Raw genomic sequence first — 13740 nt, 5'->3', positions numbered from 1 at the left:
TGAGCAGTGTGTAGGTCCACACCACGAACCCCAGGCCACCAAAGTGGACCATGCGAACTTAACCACTATACCACTGGGCTGACTCCTGAATTTCCATCCTTTTTTTTTTTTTTTTTTGGAGGAAGATTAGCCCTGAGCTAATATCTACTGCCAATCTTCCTCTTTTTGCTGAGGAAGACTGCCCCTGAGCTAACATCCATGCCCATCTTCTTCTACTTTATATGTGGGATGCCTACCACAGCATGGCTTGACAAGCAGTGCTATGTCTGCACCTGGGGTCCAAACTGGCGAATCCCGGGCCACCGAAGCGGAACATGCGAACTTAACTGCTGCGCCACCGGGCTGGCCCCTGAATTTCCATTCTTATAGTACAATTTTTTGCTTTTTCTTAATGAAATAATTGCCTCATTTCTTCATTTGCTTAGTTGTATATGAGTCTTTTGTGAGTTTTTATTATCGATTCCAACAGATGTCCAACACCTACCAATTTTATTTCCATTTGGAAAACCCATGATCTATATTATTATGATTAGATATCTATTATTATGACATTCTCCGTCACTTCCTCCTTCTCCCTCTTGGAGGCGTCCTTCCAGGGCCCTTTAGATCAGCAGACTGCCGTCATCCTGGGACTGCCCTTCAGGGACATCTCCTACTTCCTCTTTCCTGATAGAGTTCCGTATTTTGCTGGCACATCAGCTCCAGTCATTTCCAGGGAAGAGCTCTAAAGGAGGTAAAATTTTTAGGTTTTGGCATGTCAAAAAAATATCTTCATTCTGCCATCACACAGGATGAGAATTTAGCTAAATAGGAAATTCTAATTTTATAATCATTTTCTCTTGAAATCTTGAAGGCATTGCTCTATGTTTTTCTAATTTCCAGTGCTGCTAGAGAAAAAATCTGATACCTCTCTGATTCTCATTTCTTTATGTGTGACATGGGGGGTTTTGGTTTATTTTCAATTAGAAAAGGTCTTCTCTTATAAAAGATTTCACAGTTTCTTCACGTGCCGTGGTGTGTTGACCCTCTGTTTGCAATTTTTTAGTTCTTAATTTTGGGGAAATTTTCTTTTAATTCCTCCCATTTGTTTTTTTCTTTTTATTCTTCTAAAACTCCTCATCATATAATGTTAGATTTCCTAGATTGTTCTTAGAATTTCCTTCTCTTTTCAGTCCTACTTGTCTATGTTATATTTTAGGTTATTTCTTCAATCTTTTTTTCCCACTGTTTCAGTTGACTTTTTATTCTGGCTATCGTATTTTAAATGTCTAAAAGTGCTTTTTCTCAGTTAGTTGGGTTATTTATTAATTTTTTTGTTCTTCTTATAGTTTCTGTTTCTTGTTTCATAAGTGCAATATTTTAACTCTCTGAAGATTTGATTACATTTTAGAAAACTTTTTTCTGCTCCCTTATTGCCTCTGGTTCCCTCCCACCCCCCGCCCATTTGTTATTTTGATCTCTTGCTTTCATTTGGAGCCTTTTCTCAATTATCTTACAACCCTTGCCTGCCCATTCGTATTTGAGAGCAGGGCGCCCAAAAGTTGATGGAAAGCTCGTGTACGTCAGCAGGGCTTGTCAAGAAAACAATGAGCTGCCTTTTTAGGTTTTAAGTTTTAGATGTCAAGATAGCTTTTTTTATCAGGAATATTCTGTTTGTCACTATCTAGAGGTCTGTCTGCTGGGACCCTCAGTTCTCTGCACCCCCTGTCTAGTGATTGTATATGACGGTGTTCTGGAAGCCACACGGGCCAAGAAGGCAGGGAGCCCTGTTGTTTCGAGTATAGACTTTCTCTTACTCCTTCTCTCATCAGACCTGCTCTTCCAAATATTTGTTGAATTCTCTCATCCTTTTTTGTCTCCAATTCTTATCTTTGGGAGATTATACTTTTTCAATGACTTTACTATCATTTAAGTGGGATTGCTGAAGGAAGAATAGCTAAATACATGCGGTCAAGTCACCATGTTCCCCAGCAGTCTACTATTGCTATTAAGTTATGCCTGCCCCTCATGTTTCTTCCCAAGCATCTATAGCTTCCTGCTTCTCTTCTCACCCACCCCAGTGGAGAGAGAGCTGAGACTTATTCTCTTTAGGGTAAAATCCCTGCCATCACACCTGTTGGACTTCCAAGGTGGCATGATAAAAGTGATGCTTAGATATAGCATTAGAGTATTAGAGTGAGTCCCATCCAGGTTTGTACAAGATTTTCCATTGGGTCAGTGGGGTGACTTTCCACTGTGTTTGTAGTATATAGACAAAGTTACTGGCTTTCTTTGGAGTTTCATTTCCCACCACCGTAATTTAAAAGAAGACTTGAAAGCTAAATCAGTTAGTCTTTGCATTCACAGCTAGAAATTATAGGCTGTTTCTGAAATTAGAACTCTGTTTTCAAGTTAAATGGATTTTCGGAAAGAAGGCTGTGACCATTAGTGTGTTCTTACCAGAGTGTTATCTGTCATCACCAGGCATTAGCTCGGGTGCTGTAGGTTTAAAGTGGGCCCTTCTTATTTCCCTGGTTCCCTCCCAGCCCCCTCTCTACTGAAAAAGTTTTCATAGGATTCCAAATTATAGATTGGGATTTCTCCCAGTCCTTATTTTGTACAACCCAGTGCCAGATGGTTGAATGATTAAAATATGTTATTGGGATATGGAAACAGCCCAAGTTAGAGAAATATTGCAGATTACCTTTGACTAATTTTTGTGCCTGCCCACGAAGACCCATTATATAGTTTAATAGTCTTGAAATATTTCTGAGTCTCATAATCTATTGATAATCAAGACTTGCCTCAGTTCTCCAACTTTGTGATTCTTTTTCATCATAAAGTGCTTTATCCAAGAAAAAGTAAACTGTCAAAATTTCTTCACACCAACCAAAATGTAAGAGAATTTATATGAATCTATCCATGTGTTAAGAGCAAAGTTAAAATGTAAGAAGTTTCCCAGATGAAAATCCATTCAATGTGTTCATTCTCTTGGAACTTGGAGTTTTACTTTTGATCGATGTTACCAACTTAAGTGTTCCTGCCTCTTAACTCTAATCATTAAGAAATAATCAAGTGGCTCTCATTAAGGGAAAGACGCAAGTGTCTGTGGGCTTTGTTCTGTTTTGTTTTTTGTTTTAATGATGACATCTGCTTTAATGACAGTACGAAAATTGAAAAGGAGAAAAGAGAGCATGCCAAACAGCATGGGATGATCCGAACCGAGATAACTGGAGCCGAGATCGCAGAAGAGATGGAGAAGGAGCGGCGCCTCTTCCAGCTCCAAATGTGCGAAGTAAGAGCAGACTCTTCAGCCATTGGCCTAGAATCTTCTTAACAGTAATCTTTCCTGCCAGTCAGCAGTTTTTATGCTTAAAAGCAGGCTGTGTTTGATTATTAGAGGAGGGGACTGTTTCCTAAGGATTCTAATCTCCATTTTTCTCCAAGCCTTTTGGGATCCGCCATTTCACTGTTGTCTCATATTTTGAGCCTGGGTCCTATGGGGCTCTTTAAGCCAAAACAGGATTCTTGGTGAGAACTTTAATGTTGCTTGAGAGTGAGTGTGGAAAAAAAATTCTGATGAGGGATAACACTGATGAATATTAAGTTTTTTGGTACAGGTTTAGAGCATGTTTTTTTTTTTTAACCATGTGTCCAATTTGAATGAAAGTTTAAATGAAGTAGTCATTAAGAAAGTCTGAGTTCGTGAAAAAAATGCAACAAAAAGCATGCTGCCCTAAACTTAGAGCAGTGGTTCTCAAACTGAGTTCCCATTGAGCCCTGGCACTCCTCGACCTAGAGGCCAGCCCATTCTAATGCTGATGTTAAGTGATGGAATTCCTTTTGCAGTCTTCAGACAGTATTAAAATGGATGGAATTTTCTCAACTTTTAAGTTTTTCTTCCTTACATTTTTTTCTTTCCTTTTTTTCCCCGTCATAACCTTTGGCTCCTTCTTGAACTTGCCTGCTCATGAACACTTCCACACAATAAAACAAGTGAACAAGAAGCAAACAGTATCAACAGAAAATCTTGGCCAGTTGTGAAAATCAGAGCTAGTAGTGTTTAGTTAACTGCATAAACTAGTAATGCATTATTTTTGTTCTGTTCTTTCATTTTTGAGTGGCAAAAATTCTTTCTAATTCACCTCCTTGGTCTCAAAAGTTGCAGTATCTTATGACCTGTTCCTCGAGAGAATGCTGTTTTTCTTGTTTTCTGCAAAGAATAATCCATCTTTCAGGTTTTGACACATGAACTGTAAGTTTGAGAGCCACTGCACCAAGGGGAAATAATCAGTTATTCCAGAATGTTTTGCTGTGTTTGACTTCTGCTTGTCCGGTAAACTACTCTTAAGCATTTATAAAATGCTAACACTCTAATCAGTTTGTTCTGTACACTTGTGGCTGTGCCGAATCAGCGTTCCCTGAGTTAAGCCCACACTGTCCAAAGGCAGCTGGGGCTCAGTAACTTGTGCAGATTCCCGATTGGTGATCTGCCACCCGAACCCATGACTGAAGAACTGTGTCCATAATGATCAACATACAATTCTGTTTTATTTCCACAGTATCTCATTAAAGTTAATGAAATCAAGACCAAAAAGGGTGTGGATCTGCTGCAGAATCTTATAAAGTATTACCATGCACAGTGCAAGTAAGTGGAATGTTGCAGTCATAATTATTAGCCCAAGTAAAGCCCCTTCACTTCATTGGTTTTCTTAATTCTTTCTCTCTGGTCTTCATTTGATCACTATATATAGTGATATAATGACCTTCCACACCCAAATGATAAGAAATAGTATTGTCTTCAGTCTTCATTGTTTTCTATAAATCAGTAACTCAAATGAGTGCAACTATTTGGCTCCTCAAAAATGCTGTCTTGAGATTAAATTGGGGATTACCAGGGGGGGAGGGAGGGAGGGAGGAGGATGAAAGCGGTGATTAAGCGCATGTGTGTGGTGACGGATTGTAATTAGTCTCTGGGTGGTGAACAGGATGTAATCTACACAGAAATAGAAATATAATGATGTATACCTGAAATTTATATAATGTTATAAGCCACTGTTAACACAATAAAAATAAATATATATATATATTTTTTTTTTTAAAAAAATGCCATCTGTCTTAAACTGCTAACAGTGGCATGGACAGCCTGTGGCTGTCTTGTTGCAGATATGTATGTTTCCCTGTCACTAAAGAGGCATTCTTAGTGACCCCGTCCCCCTTGTGCCTTACTTGGCATTTTACCTATTATTTGGTCATTTGTACCACATGTTCCTGCTTGGGATTGTTTGGGGGTTTTTTTTCATAATCTAAATTAAATGAAATAAATACTTGGGACGTTAAGAATACTTTGTGTTTACTCTTGAATCCTCTGTGATCGCTGGTGTGCTTTGAGAGCGTCCTTGCTGTAGACTGGCACCATGTTTGCTTCTTTACATGGCAGGACTACCTGTTTATTATGTTTGAGATCCTCTGGCACCGAATTTGCTTATTTACTTGTTTACTATTGGGTTAGCTTTTCTGGGTTTTCAAATAGAGCGTTTGTGTGAAAATGTGCCCATTACTATTAAAGTCTGTATTGAGTCGGTGGAAGTTACAGAGAAAATAGTGCAAGGACTCTCCAAAGTGGTTCAGACAGCTTCCATATTTGTAAGTAGAATAACATAAAGGTCATGAGGACTAGATAAAATGCTTACTCTCCAAAAAATTTAAATTTATAATGTCCTCTTATTCCTTTTGATAATGTTATGTCTGGGAAGATCTTTGTATTCAACTGAGGCATTTAAGGAGGTCAGCATTAGTATTATGGGAAATGCACAAGGCTTGAGTCAGACAGAGAGATGAGTTCAAATCCTGGCGCTGCAGCTGGGGAACCGTGTGATCTGCATTGGGTGCTTCTCTAAACCTCAGTGGCCTCATCTGTAAGTGGGGTGTAGGTTCATAGACCCTTCTCGGGTTCTGGGAGGATGTGAGAATGCAGTGAGATGATGCATGTGGAGAGCTTAGCCCAGTGCCTGCTACATTGTGCGTGTTTGCTGCTGTGATGGTTCTAAGTGGCATGAAAAACCATCCGTATGTGTATTTTATTGTCCAGGATTATTTCTCTTCAGGAAAAGCTTTTTAGTAATCGAATTGTTATGTACATAAATTTGATTTGTTAACTCTTCTCCTCTTTTCCAAGTAAATTCTACCTGGTATGAATGTGTATCAGATATTAAAAAAATAATAATACATTAAAGTGGAAACAGATTCACATTTATAAGATAAAGTTTGCCTACAGAAGTCTCATAGTGAAGACCTGGACTGACATTTGGCTTCATAGTGTAGTGAGGCACTTATGAAACTTTGAAATGTGCTGTGGTGGTCCCTGGTTTTAGTTTAGGGTGGAGTTTTTCATCTTTCATCAATTTTAGTTTTCCTAGAAACATATCATTGCTTTGAGACTTTTGCAGAAATAAGTGAATCTCTCAGTCTTCTCAGTTACGACACTTTGGCAGCAAATCTGATTTCACTTGATTTTAGAAATCTCTTTTGATCTCAAACTTCTCTAATTCTGTAGAGGAGGGTTTAACCTAAACAAACGTGAGTTTCCCAAAGTGTAAGATGTTTTGTGAATTTTACATATATTTGCCTTTGTTGGTAAAGGTGAAAAAAAGAGCAACTCTAACCTATATAGCTAACACATCCTCCCTTTGTACTTTTTCTCTTGCCTTTTTCTCCTTCCCACAAATATTTATTAATCTCCTAACAAAGGCCAGGTACTTTGGCAGGTTCTAGGGTACAGAGGTGAAACAAGGCTTCTGCCCTCTGGAGTTAATTATGTGGTATAGGGAGTAAGACAGTTCTATCACTAATCCTAATGGGGCTAGGAAGTAACTAATAACATGGGGCATCAACAGAAGGAGAGACTTCTGACCTGGGAGACGAAGGACGGTTCCTTGAAGGCGGTGGTGGCACTTGGGATTGGTCTTGGAGGATGACAAGCATTTGGCCATTGGAATCTGGTAAAAGCGTGTCTCCCCAGGGCAGAGAAAGATCAGCCGAAGGAGATCCTACCCAGTAAAAACTGCCTTTTGGGGAGAAATATTTGAAGATATCAAGTAGTAGAACTGGGTTATAATGGGATTCAACCCTAGCTGCCCCATGGTTGAACCCCAAGAACTCCATCACAGCAAGAAGCCAGCATAGTTCTCTTTCAAGGACTGCTCTTGCTCTCTCCTACTTGAGTCAGTCCCTCAAAACCTTCAGTATTCATATAATGGACCTGTAAGGCATCCTCTACTTAGACTTTTAAAAAGAGAGAGATTTCGTATTCTAAGTCCTTATTCCAATTCCCAAAATGATTTTCAGTACAAAGTCAGGTGGTGCTCGAGAATGAGGTTGCTCCGGTAATGCCTAGTGTAGTCGTAGCGCCGCAGTGGGGATGCAGCTGCTACGATGGAGAAATAAAGGGGGCAGGTAAGAAGAGCTTTTGACTTTTTGTTCCCCATTTCAGCTCACCCACACCAATTACTGCTCACTTTCAAACATGAACACTGTCAGTACGTGCTGCTTTCAAAACAAACATATTATCCTTCTGCTCACCGGCTCCTTTTACCACCTAGCAAGTACCATTATGATCTGCACAATCGAGCACTTACAAACATCACTTTATTATCCTTCATCTTACAGGTAATAATGGCTAACATTTGTCAAGAGCGATCAGGAAATTGTAGCTCAGAAAAGATCAGTAACTTGCCCAAAGTCACATTCATTCATTCATTTAAAAGATGCTCAATAAATGTGTGTCAAAACAGACAAAGCACAAGAAACCAAAGGGAAAAAAATGGATAAATTGGACTTGAAATTAAAAACTTTTGTGAGTGAGCACTTTTGAGAAAGTGAAGAAATAACCCACAGAATGGAAGAGAGTATTTGCACATCGTTTATCTGATAAGGGTCTTGTATCCAGAATATATAAAGAACTCTTACAACTCAACGACAAAAAGATCAACAGTTCAGTTTAAAAATTGGCAAAGAATTTGAATAGCCATTTCTCACAAAAAGGTATACAAAGGCCAGAAAGCACATGAAAAAAATGCTCAACATCATTAGTCATTAGTGAAATGCAAATCAAAACCACAATGTGATACCACTTCACGCCCACTAGGATGACTAATGGAAAACAGCAACAACATAACAGAAAGTAAGTCTTGGTGAGAATGTGAAGAAATTTGGAATCCTCAGTACCTACTGGTAGAAATGTAAATTGGTTCAACTGCTTTAGAAAATAGTTTAGCAACTTCTCAAAAAGTTAAATATAGAGTTATATGACCTGGCAGTTCCACTCTTATGTATATATCCAAGATAATTGAAAATAGGTATTTAAACAAAAATGTGTTCATGAATATTTGTAACAGCATTATTCACAATAGCCAACATGTGGAAACACCCAAATATCCATTATCTGATGAATAAATAAAATATAGCATAACCGTACAATGGAGTATTACTCAGCCATAAAAGGGAATGAAATATTGATGCATGCTCCAACATGGATGACCATTTAAAACATTAATTCTGAGTGAAAGAAGCCAGACACAAAAGGTCATATATTGTATGATTCCATTTAAATGAAATGTCCAGAAAAGGCAAATCCATTGAGACAGAAAATCCTCCCCCCCTTTGCTGGGGGACAGGGGAAGGGAGGAATGGGGAGTCGTTGCTAATAGCTAAGGGTTTCTTCTTGGGGTGAGATGTTCTGGAATTAGATAGTGGTGATGGTTGCACAACACTGTGACTATGCTAGAAACTACTGAATTGTACACTTCTAAATGGAAAATTTTATGTTACGTGAATTTTATCTCAATTTTTAAAAGTGCAAACAACCCCAACAAAACAAAAGCAAAGATTCATGGAACTTACAGTTAGAAGGTGACAGAACTAAGTCTTCAACCCGGGTCTCTCTAACTCCAGAGTGCATGCTCCTAGTTTGCCGGAAATTGGGACTGGACTTTTATTTTAAGACTCTCCCTATGTGAGTCCAATGTACCACTCTCTGCTGTCTCTTTGATCTGAACATCAAGATGTATTTGCTGTTACTTAGTACTTACACTAACTCCTGTAACATTTAAGTTTCTTAAATACCCCAGGACATGCATGGAATGTGTCTGGGAGAAAATGTCACCCTGTTACCTAGACAGCTGGAAATCACCTTAGTCAAGAAAGTACCTTAGTCAAAGCCCGAAGCTTAAACATCAGGCTTTCAGAAGGGGTTGATGGTTGATATGTTAAGAGGTCGCTTTATTTTTTTATTTGTTTTATGGTTTGATCTGTTTTATAGTACCATACTCTCTGTGGTACTCCAGCGTATCCTAACTTCTTTTGAAAATAATATTGTGCTCTCTGAGCCTTTCAGCCTTTCTAAGCCAAGGAGAACATGTGGTAAAGGGTATCAGAGAGGCACTCTTGTCTCTCTCTTGTAAATTAAAATCAGAAAGAACGTAGTGTTTTCCTTCCCCATCATTGTTTAGACAGAATGGCTTAGGAAAGAAGTGATATTTGCAGTGATTCTCTCAGGACAGAGGAAGTTCTGGTTCATTCTAAGAAGGATAGTCATGAGCTTGCACTCTGTAGCTGTGGGTGTGTTACAGCATGTCAGTGTAAATGTGAGGGTCCTTCAGCCCATCATTTGGCAACTTATACTTTTCTAGCACCCTATGTCATTAAAATATGGTCATATTTCTTTCAAGCTGCTTATTTAAAAAGTGAAGCCAATGCTGCTGTGTCTCTAGGGTCAAAGAAATAATGGAGCCCATTTTGCTGGCCTGTGGCCAATCGTGTATTGAACTGCTTCTCTGTGCCTGGCATTTTAAGAACATTATCTCAGTGCTCACAGGAATTCCCCAAGGTACATGGGAGGATCTCTGTTGCTGGTATAAGGACACTGAGGCACAGAGATCCAGAATTCTGCTGTTTTTCAGTAGGAAAGCCAGGATTGGGAACTAGATCAACTGGACTTATTAATTACCTGTGCTCCAGAGATAGGAAAACTTATATTCAGATCCACATCTGCACTTAATGACTAGATGATGCTAGTCAAGACACTTGACCTGAGGCCGGCCCAGTGGCACAGCAGTTAAGTGTGCACATTCTGCTTTGGCGGCCTGGGGTTCGCCGGTTCAGATCCCGGATGCAGACATGGCACCGCTTGGCACGCCATGCTGTGGTAAGCGTCCCACATAGAAAGTAGAGGAAGATGGGCATGGATGTTAGCTCAGGAGCAGCCTTCCTCAGCAAAAAAGAAAAAGAGAGAAGGATTGGCAGCAGTTAGGGCTAATCTTCCTCAAAAAAAAGACACTTGACCTCATTGGGCCTCAGTTTTTTATCTCTCTCACAGGTTAATACTAATAATTACCTTTTTTTTTTTTTTAAGATTTTATTTTTTCCTTTTTCTCCCCAAAGCCCCCCGGTACATAGTTGTATATTCTTTGTTGTGGGTTCTTCTAGTTGTGGCATGTGGGACGCTGCCTCAGCGTGGTTCGACGAGCAGTGTCATGTCTGCGCCCAGGATTCAAACCAACGAAACACTGGGCCGCCTGCAGCAGAGCGCGCGAACTTAACCGCTCGGCCACGGGGCCAGCCCCAATAATTACCTATTTTGATGGATTGCAATGAGAATTTTAAAAGGGGATCTTCCATGAATTGTGCATCATGGTGAATGACTGGCATAGAGTAAATACTCAGTTTCAGGCTAGCTGCCGTTATTATTATTACTGTTAATCATCACCATCTGTTTTCCAAGATCTCATTATATTTCAGTAATTTAAAGAGAGAGTGGCTAAGGGACTAGTGGGATGTTGTAGAGGTAATTTCCCCTTCTAATAGGAAGGCCTACATGTTCAAGTTGAATGATAGGAAATCAGAACTGACACTTGTGCTTCGCTTTCCAGTTAACAGAATACTTTTATATGTAGTAGCTCTTCTGATGCTCCTTGGAGCTGGAAAATGTCCACATTTGGCGATGAGCGTGCTCTTACTGAGACAGGGTCAGTAACCTGCCCAGGGTTATACAGACAGTAAGGCCTGGAGCCAAAATACATACTTTTGACTTGTACGCCCATACATTTCCACTGACCCAGAGCCAGCTAAAATAGAGGGAGAAGGAAATGGAACAGAGGAGCCCACTGCCCTCGGTGAGACGTTGTGCCCATAGCTGAGACTGAACAGCTCAAGGAGGGTTCAGGTACAGGAGGAGGGGTCGCCAGAGGCACAGTGCGGTTAGCAGCATGTTGGCCGTTGCTTTTTGTGGTGTTACTAGTGATTCTCAGGACGGTTTTGTTCTCCTTGCAACCAGTCCTCTCCTCCTGCTCCTGTTTCTCACCAAAAACTAGGAGTTGGCCCTAACATAACTTTCTGAGAGAGCCAGCCTTGATGGCCTAGTGGTTAACGTTTGGCGCACTCCACATCAGTGGCCCCGATTTGGTTTCCCAGACATGGAACCACACCACTTATCTGTCAGTGGCCGTGCTGTGGTGGTGGCTCACATAGAAGAACTAGAAGCACCTACAACTAGAATATACAACTATGTAGTGGGGCTTTGGGGAAGGGAAAAAATAAAAAGAGGAAGATCAGCAACAGATGTTAGCTCAGCACGAATCTTTCCCAGCAAATAACTTTCCGAGAGGGCCTCAGTTCAGCCTTGTCCTCCCATGCTAAACATTGATTCTCTTCATTGATTTTGTTTTGCCTGAGTAGTATATGATCATTTTTAGAAAAATTGAGTACATGAAGTTCACAAAAAAGAAAAAAAACCTATAATCTCCTCACACCAAAGATTACTAGGTTTGCGTATATGAAATTGGATCATACTGTAGGTTAAAATGATTCCTCATTATGTTGATTCTTCTCAGTCCACGTTTTTGTAATGTTCTGAAGAATTTAACTGTAGGGAAATAGACTTGTTTGGGTCTTTTTTCAGCCTTTTAATTGGTAGGAATTTGTCCCCTTCCAGCTTGCTCTCACTGCTGATAAATAACTTTTCATTTTTATCAATAACATCTCAAACTAAAACAGTGCCCTTTTTCTCCTTAAAATTTATGTTTTATCACATTCCTTGCATTCTATTCAAGTCTCAGTTTGCTTACTCTTTTAGAGCAGCACTGTCCAACAGAACTTTCTCAAATGATGGAAATGTGCATATTCTTTGCTAACATGGTACCCGTGATCCACTGTGGCTGCTGAGCACTTGAAATTTGGCTAGTGAGACTTAACTGAATTTTAAATTTGTTTAATTTTAATTAAATTACCTGCATGTGACTAATGGCAAACATTGAATTGGAAAACACAGATCTTAGAGCACTGTCATTTAAACTCAGCTTTTTTTTTTTTTGACATCATTAAATTCCCTTCATGTTGAAAGTGAAAATGGGACACTTTCACAAAAATATCTGCAAAGAATCTATACCCCTCTGGGAGGAAATAACTCCTTGTATGATAAACCTATACAGCTTTAGGAAAGAAAACCAGCATTTACTGAACACATCCCAACTGCCCAGCGCTTTGCTGAGTGATTTCATGTGCCTTCTCTGTTTTGTTTACCCCATTTAATAGAGAGAACATGAGTACCAGTTAAGTGACTTGCCAAACTCCCATAGTGAGTAAGTCCTAGAGCACAGATTCTAGGCCATAATCATCTGACCCCAAAGCGCTTGCTTTTTCTGTTATAAGGAGTCCCGACAGCATCCATCTAGCACTGAAATGTTCTACCTTCAAAACCCTTCTCCGGAAATTCTTTAAGTGCCGTTTCAGAGATCAGTATTGGTTTTCCTATGATTAGCTTAGTAGCTATACTTCTGCCTCCTTGGTACACACTCCTTGCCAGATGTAGAAGATGCTGGTTCAGATTGACACTAACGCATGGCCTGCTCTGTGCGGAACATTGCCTGCTGCTCCAGGATTGGCACTTAGGCCTGGGCACAGGCGTGTGCTCAAAGATGCCATCCCCGTGACTGGCGAGGCTAGGGAAGGCTGCTTGGGGAGGTAGCAACTGAGCTGAGCCTCGACAGAATGAGAGTTTGGCAGACAAGTATAGTGGGGAACGGCATTTCAGGCAGAGGGAGCAGCATATGCAAAGGCTTGGGGGGGCAACTAGAAATAACATAGCGTGGCTGGAGCCCAGAGTTTTTAAGGGAAAATGGTAAGAGGTAAAACCAGAAAGATATTCAAGGGCCAGAACATGAAATTTATTCAATTTGGCACCAAAAAGTTTAACTTTCATCCCTAAAGACAGCGATGAAAACCTGAATGTTAGAAGGTGAGAGTTTAAATGTAGCTTTCTAGTTAAGTGGTTAACCAAAAAGCCCTCTTTTCTCCCATTCTTGTTGCTGAAAGACTTTGTAAAGATAAGGTTTCTCTTCCTTATTTTAGTAAGGGTTCTCTGCTGAAGATGTGAATCTTAAAGAATTTTGGAACTTGTGGGATTTCAGTAATCACTCATTGTTACCATTGAATGTACTTATTAAGCTAAAAAGATACATGTGGATCCCAAAGCGTACCCTAAAAATTCTTGATAGTGCTTCATTCTTACCCGCTTTCGGAGCATTTGCTTGTGCTGGACCTACCGTGTTACAGAGATAAGAGACAGTCCTCATCCTCAAGGAGCCCAGCCTTTTGTGTGGCGGCAGAAACACAGATAAAGTGTGTTGAGAAATAATCTGCCGTGCCAGCATGGTTAGCGAAGCTTCAACCAGGTGGAGAAAGGTCTAACCCTGAAACACGTGGGGC

At 40.1% G+C, this 13740-nt stretch overlaps 1 protein-coding gene across 4 annotated transcripts in view; it reads left to right on the top strand.

Moving 5' to 3' along the window:
• Positions 1-13740, top strand: part of ASAP1 (ArfGAP with SH3 domain, ankyrin repeat and PH domain 1) — a 349074-nt gene that overhangs the window by 245425 nt on the left and 89909 nt on the right. For all 4 annotated transcript variants that reach the window (XM_070630982.1, XM_070630980.1, XM_070630981.1 and 1 more), the window contains exons 8-9: positions 3145-3274; positions 4542-4627. In XM_070630982.1, coding sequence (XP_070487083.1) covers positions 3145-3274; positions 4542-4627 — 216 coding nt within the window. The remainder of the gene's footprint in view (positions 1-3144; positions 3275-4541; positions 4628-13740) is intronic.

This window comes from Equus przewalskii, chromosome 8, assembly GCF_037783145.1.
Source record: "Equus przewalskii isolate Varuska chromosome 8, EquPr2, whole genome shotgun sequence".
NCBI classification, from domain to species: domain Eukaryota; kingdom Metazoa; phylum Chordata; class Mammalia; order Perissodactyla; family Equidae; genus Equus; species Equus przewalskii.
This window is presented reverse-complemented; position numbering and strand designations above follow the sequence as displayed.